Source organism: Colletotrichum graminicola (genome assembly GCF_000149035.1).
Source record: "Colletotrichum graminicola M1.001 genomic scaffold supercont1.7, whole genome shotgun sequence".
NCBI classification, from domain to species: Eukaryota; Fungi; Ascomycota; class Sordariomycetes; order Glomerellales; family Glomerellaceae; genus Colletotrichum; species Colletotrichum graminicola.
In genome coordinates this window covers 623,460-630,360 of record NW_007361011.1, presented here as the reverse complement: position 1 = coordinate 630,360, position 6,901 = coordinate 623,460, and the positions used below count along the sequence as shown (strand labels likewise).

The 6,901-nt window shown below is 42.4% G+C and overlaps 1 protein-coding gene across 1 annotated transcript; it reads right to left on the bottom strand.

Annotated features, from left to right (window-relative positions):
* Positions 1–6,310: 6,310 nt before the first annotated feature.
* Positions 6,311–6,901, bottom strand: GLRG_01852 (uncharacterized protein; the record flags this gene model as incomplete). Its single annotated transcript, XM_008093186.1, has 1 exon — positions 6,311–6,901. The coding sequence occupies one exon, from the start codon at positions 6,899–6,901 to the stop codon at positions 6,311–6,313; it is 591 nt and encodes a 196-aa protein (XP_008091377.1).

Genomic DNA, 6,901 nt, shown 5'->3' with positions numbered 1-6,901 from the left:
TTATTTTTAACTAAGACTAACTGTCTGGATAGAGGGAGAAAAGGGGATTATTTATACTTATTTTCCTAAGGTTATCTTAGATTTCTAGAGACTTCTTCTAGATTCTAGGTTATTAATTAGGTTTATTTATTAGGTTATTATTTAGTTAGGTTATTAATCTAACACACTTTGCTTATATAGTTTACTTAGTGTGTTTTACTACTAAAGTAACTCCTTAGGAGAATAGTACTCTTCTTAGAAGTACTATTCTTTATATAGTAATATTCTTATCTTTTATAATATATAGTAGAATTTAAAGTAGTTATATAGTTATAAAGTGTATATAGTGTATATAGTATTATTAATACTATAAAATATATTTTACTTATATTTTAATTCTACTTTATTATTATTATTATTTTTTTTTTTAAGGTAGTTAACCTTAATATCTAATACCCCCCCTTAAGGTATATATATATTTATATATATAGCTTACTTCTGTTTAGGTATTTAATAGTGCTATAGTAAATAGTATTTTTAGATATCTTTAAGGCTACGTTATAAGATACTAAACCCCTCTATACATAAGGCAGTAAGAATATTTAGGTTAGAAAGTTAGTAGTTAAAAAAGAGCTTAAAAATACGTTAAAGTAAAAAGACTAAAAATTATATATAGACTTTATAGTAATAGTTAATTAAAAGTAGGAATTATTTAAATATTATAAAAGAAACTTAAAGCTAGTAATTTTCTATAAGATATATAATAATTAAAGCGTAAGTCTAGCTAGTAGCTAACTTTTCTTAAATAAGTGTAAAATACTATATAAGATTATATACTAAGTAACTAGTTTATAGTATTTTAAGTAAAAAAGGAGAGAAATAGTTAATAGTGTATAGGTAGTTATAAGAGTATATAAAGGAAAAAGTATATATATAGAACTATAAAATTAGGTATCTAAAAGTATAGAAATATAAAGGCCTAGGCAGTTCTAAAACTAGTGTATAGATATATATATAGGTGCCTAGGCCTATAAAAAACTAACCTTATTTACTAAACTCTACGCTTTCCTATAAAAAACTAGCTAGGTATGTACTGTTTTGCCTATATAAGTACCCTTCTATAACGCCTTATAAAACCCTATACTAATATATATCTTTCTACTAGGATCTATAAAAGATTCTAATCCCTTATTATCCTCCTAACCTTTTTATAAAGTTCTATAAAGTTAGTATTAAATTAGCTAGGACGTGTCTAGACGTATATAAGTATGTATAGATTAGGGTAACTAATTACTATTACTATTAGAAATAATTAGAATATTAATTAGATTATTAGCGCCTATATACTAGTAAGTAAATATATAAATAAAAGGTAAAGGTATATAAAAACTTATAGTAGCTAGTAGACTTAAGCTTGTCTGCTATAGAAATAAGTATATTACTAATATAACGTATATACTTAGGCTTAAGGCTATAGATCTATATAAGAAAGTCTATCTTTATATAGCTTACCTTAACTTACTTAGACTTACGTAAAGTAGATAACTTACTACTAGATTACTTATTATTACCTAAGACTATATATAATTATAAGTATATAGAGAAATTAATAGGAAGTGTATAGAACTTACTAAAGCTATATAAGCTTACGCTAGAATTATATATATAATTTATATATAATACTATATTTAGTATAATAACGTAGGTTATATATAGACTATTACCCTTTTAGTAACTAATATATATATCTATACTAGAGCGTATAGTTCTATATACTTATATAAGAATAGAGTTACTATTTTATAGGCGTTTATACTTAAGTTTATACTTAACGCGTACACTATTATATACCTTTATATAGAGATTAAGTATCTAAGCCTATATAGAAGTAAGTATTATTATTAGATAGTATAGATATATATAAAAACTTACTTTAACGCTATTACCTATATTAAGGAACTATATAATAATAGCTTAGGATATATACTTAACTATAACTATATAAATTAGTATAAAATAAAGGGAAATATATAAAAGTGTGTATATATATTTATAGTAGTGTATAGTAATTTCTATATTAGTTAATTTAGGATATAACTATATAGGAATATACTTATCTATTAGGAGCTTTACACCCTTAATCTTATCTAGGATAAGCTTAGCTATATTAGGTAAGTATGTACAGACGTGTAGTAATTATTAAGGTGCTATATAGATAATAATAAAGGGGGATAGAAATATAAGGATATATAGGGAATATATAGGAATATATAGGAATATATAGGAATATATAGGAATATATAGGAATATAAGAATATATAAGGTAACGCTAGGCACCTACTAGAATATATAAAATTATAAAAATCTATAAAAAATAATAATTAGTTAAGTAGTAATTTAAGTAAAATAAGATAAATAAATAAGTAGGAAAAAGTAAATAAAAGTAAATAAGAATATATAGTTAGGGTTACTTATATACTCTAAATTAGGCGTAAGAAAAGGAAAGGAAGTTTAGAAGTAGGGGGAAATATATTTATACCCTAAGTAAGGGCCTATATAATTAGCCCTAGGTACGTACTATAAAGTATATACCTAGGGTACGTACTAATTTTTTTATTTACTAATTAGTAGGTTAAGGTAAATTAATTAATTAGTTATAGAATAGTATTTATAACTAGTTACTTAATATTATAGGCTATATAGATATAATACTATCTAAAAGAATAATTTACCTATAGGAATAATAAGTTACGTATAGCTTAGATTAATAGTATACAGTGCCTTTAGTAATTAATAGGGTATACGTAGTAGCCACTTGACTTTTGGACCAGTGCGCCCTGCAGGCTGCCGTAGGAAGGTACGGATACTCGGATTGTTTTCCATAGGTACGTTCCGTACTTTCCTATCATCTCGACACTCAACTGCGTACCCACCTAGGTAGGAACGGACCTGGGTACCTACTACCTATTCCATTCCGTAGTGTACTTTGCACCAAGACTCATCCATCTCCATCTTGTGCCATCGTCACTTTGATCAGACACTCAACTCACTCTTCCGACCAACATTATCTGCTTTGCAGAATCATCCTTTCTCTCTCTCTCTCTCTCTCTCTCTCTCTCTCTCTCTCTCTCTCTCTCTCTCTCTCTCTCTCTCTCTCTCTGTCTCTGTCTCTCCCCCCCGCCCTTCCATCGTCCAAAACAAAGGCATCGTCGCCAACGGTCAAAACGAAAAACCTCCGCGTCAACAACCAACTGTCCTGCTCGACTTCGCCATCCAATCATCGTCGGCCTGTCCGCCCAGGATATATCTGTACAAGTACGGATACCTATGCTCCATACATACGCGATGACGCCTTTGTCGTGGGCTAACCGAGTCGCCTCGCATTCTCCTCGCATTTACAACTTTACCACCACTTTTCCCATCGTTTCCGATACCCCGCCCACCAACCGTACCTAGTGTACCGTCCGCATTTGCCAATCGAACCCTTGGATGCCCATGTTTATTCCGCCTCTCGCACCTCATACGCATCTCTCTCTCTCTCTCTCTCTCCCTCTCTCCTTCGCACACCCATACTCAGCTCCTCCCGAGACAGCCCGCGTCGAGTGTCACGATACGCACCAAACAGGCGCGACAACGAGAAACATTCCATATCCTTGTCGCCATGCACTTGCACAAATCCTCCTCCAACTATGCGAAGCGGTGGGGGATGTTGGCCAGCCACTAGACGGTGTGTGGATGTGGGTGGCACCAGACCATCGGCAACAGAGCAGCTTCACTCAACCCCCCCAAGATATGCCTGCCAAGCGGGAACATTGTGTTTCATTGTCTGATGGCCATTGGCAGCAAACCCGCTGTGCCGCCCTCGGTGCATGGGCGGGCCCTCCGACCCACTAAACGGCAAAGCTGTGCCGCCCTAGCTACTTGGAGCTGCTTTCAACACTCTGCGGCTCAGCCGCCGTTCGACGGCCATCGCACGATGGAGGCGAAGGAGGCGAGGGAGGCTAGTGGTAGAAACGAGACAGAATGCTGTACCGAGTACTGCAGAGGGACAAAGCACGCAGCACGCAGATGCAGATGCATACGCGGGGCCACACACAGTTGATGCGCACTAGTGACGGGCGTGCGCCACACAGGCAATTCGCACAACACCTACCGAGTAGACGTGACGGCTCCCTTCTGTGGCCCCCTCCGCGAAGACCACCACCACCAAACAACCAACCAACCCTTTACCGCCAAGGTCTCCATTCCGCCAAGATGAAAAGAGGGCCACCGTGGAATGGAAAAAGCGGGGTGGTTGCTACTCCAAGGAGCCTGCAACATGTTCCTTCTCCTCAAGAGGCCTCCGCTTGAGGTCACTCCTCTTCGGCCACTCCGTCTCTTCCCAAAAGGCCAAGCCTTTCGCCCAGGAAGCCTCGCCTCCAAGCACCTCCACGCTTCCTTCTTGGCTGACTGGGAGAAGATTTGCGACTCTTGTTCTCCCCGGCACCCTTTCTTGTCGCCGTCTTGATCGTCGTCTGGCCCCTCAGTACCGGCCCCCCCCTGGCCTTCCCTGACTCCGCGTCCGGGATACCCTCTCTGCGGACACCGGAGGACGTTCGAATGAGGCCGGTATGGTCAGCAGCCCATGGGGTGCAAGTTCGCTGTGCTTCTTGTGCACTCGCCGATCCAACGGCCCTGGGCAGTCATCGGCATCAGCTCATTCTCAAACAGAGCCCATCCCAATTCCCGGAGCCCCCCATCCATCCACGATTTGCGCCCCTCGGAGCATGTTCCTTGTTACAATGACGGAATGCTCGCTGGCCACTCTTTCTGGTCCGGAACAATGAAGAGCAAATCGACTGTTGGAGAGACGAAGCCGCCTGCGTCCCCGATGTAAATGCCACGGAAATACGGACTAGCAGCCTTGGGACTCTTGGGGAAACAATCCCCAACACCCACAAAGCCCAAACACCGTCCTCAACCTACCTCCGCCAATGTTGTTTGTTGCAACACCCTTTTTGCAGCAGCACAGAAGTATACATGTGCCACTGCCCCGCGCGCCAAGAGGCACCGCCATCACCGCCAGCGCACCGAGGCCAGCCATAGTGTAGATATCATCGGCACTGCACTTTGGCAGAGTTCTCGGCATCCGCATTCACCCTCCGAGCGGTTGTCCACATGCAGAGACCATGCCGGCTGATACGCAAAGACTAATCCTAGGCTTGATGCCGAGCCGCTGCTGCTGGCCCATACCCAAACTGAGTTCGACCATTTTAGGTCATGGTGAACCATCAACCCCATATCCCTCCCTTGTCGCTTTTGACAGCTCGTCATAGTTTCACCACCACACTCCCGGCCGAGCAACCTTTTTGCTCACAAGCCGTCTGCCTGGTGACATAACCGGGTGTCCAACGTCGTTGGCGCCAGTCGGTCTGATAGAAACATACTGCGGCTACGAGATTGTGTGGGTGACGGCGATATTTTTGTTCACTCCTGGCCTCTGACGCGACTGTTCTCATGTCCACTCGTCTTCATCTGCGTAGGCTCTTCTCTCCCCTCGTACTCGTGAATGATGGAGGAAGCAGCTACGATGAAAGCAAGACACAAAGACAAGAGCTGCTTAGCGAGACGAGAGAGACGGCGAGCGTAAGTAGAGTTCGGCAATCAGTACTGCTCTAGCATGTCGCCGTCTCTCTTGTGCCCTCATGGCTTACCGGCCTTGGAACGACTCCTGGGTCTATACAGCATCTGCAAGCCGCTGGATTAGAATTATTACCGCAGAGCAAGGCAGGACCGAAGTCGGACATTTGGCCGATGTTGACACTGGTGCTGCATCATCAGACGATATAAGCAAGACATACGGAAGTTCATGATCAGGTTGAGCACATAGTTTCGATGATCACAGGCCGCAGTATAAGTCTTGATCCGTCACACAAGGGCATAGCAGACAAGTACTCGACACCCGAGGTTATGAAAAGAATGGGTGTCCATAACCTCTTGGGCTGAGGGGTTTCCTTGCGGCTTTTCCCTTTCTACCTCCATTTCACGGGTATCACTTGGAAGCTGCGTTTGAAATAAGGTACCAGGCATTATGTTCGTCATAGGTACGTGAAGCGTGACATTATCATGATAAGTTTGGTCCAGTATACGGGATACAATTAGCTAAGTCCTGTTAAGAACGACACATATTGAACTCCTTGGGAGGGAAAAGAGAAGGTGAGAAAAAGAGAAGAAAAAACAGATATCTATGTTACAATCGCTGCTTCGCTTTTCTTCCCATGAGAACAACAACCTCACGAAACACGAGACAAAAAACTCCGTCAACGTAGCAGTTTACACCATGGCCTCTCGCTTACTTGGAGGCTAGGATATCACCAATGTCTTCCAAGGATTCGTTGATGGCGGTGGAGGTGGAAGTGGCGTCATTATTGACGGAGGTGTCAATGTACGGCAGCAGGGTCTTTAGGTAACCGACCGTGTCGGTGGAGGTCAGTTCGAGATAGAGCTTAATGACGGTGCCGTGGAAGGTGCCGAGGACGCCACCGGCCTTTGCGTCGGTGAGCAGCTGCTCGCCAGCCTGCAAGGCGGAGAGGAGCCCCTTGAGCTTGTCGACGATGGATGCCGACCCGTCAGGGCTGAAGGGCCCGATGATGTTCTTGGAGTTGAGGCGGGCCGTCTGGGTGATGGCCTGATACTCGATGGCCCTGGAAAGGGCGGCGTCGAGGGCGGTGCCGGTGACGCCGGTCTTGCCGCCGGCAATGGCGTCCTGGACGGCTTTGTTGAAGCCCCCGAGGGCGGTCTCGAGGTTCGTCATGTCCCTGGTCACGTCCTCGGCGGTGGTCGGCTGCGAGGGGAGGACGCCGACGGGGAGGAACACGGGCGCGGCCAGGGCTGTTGTGCAAGCGGTGGCGATGAGGCCGGTGACGATGGTGGAGAAGCGCAT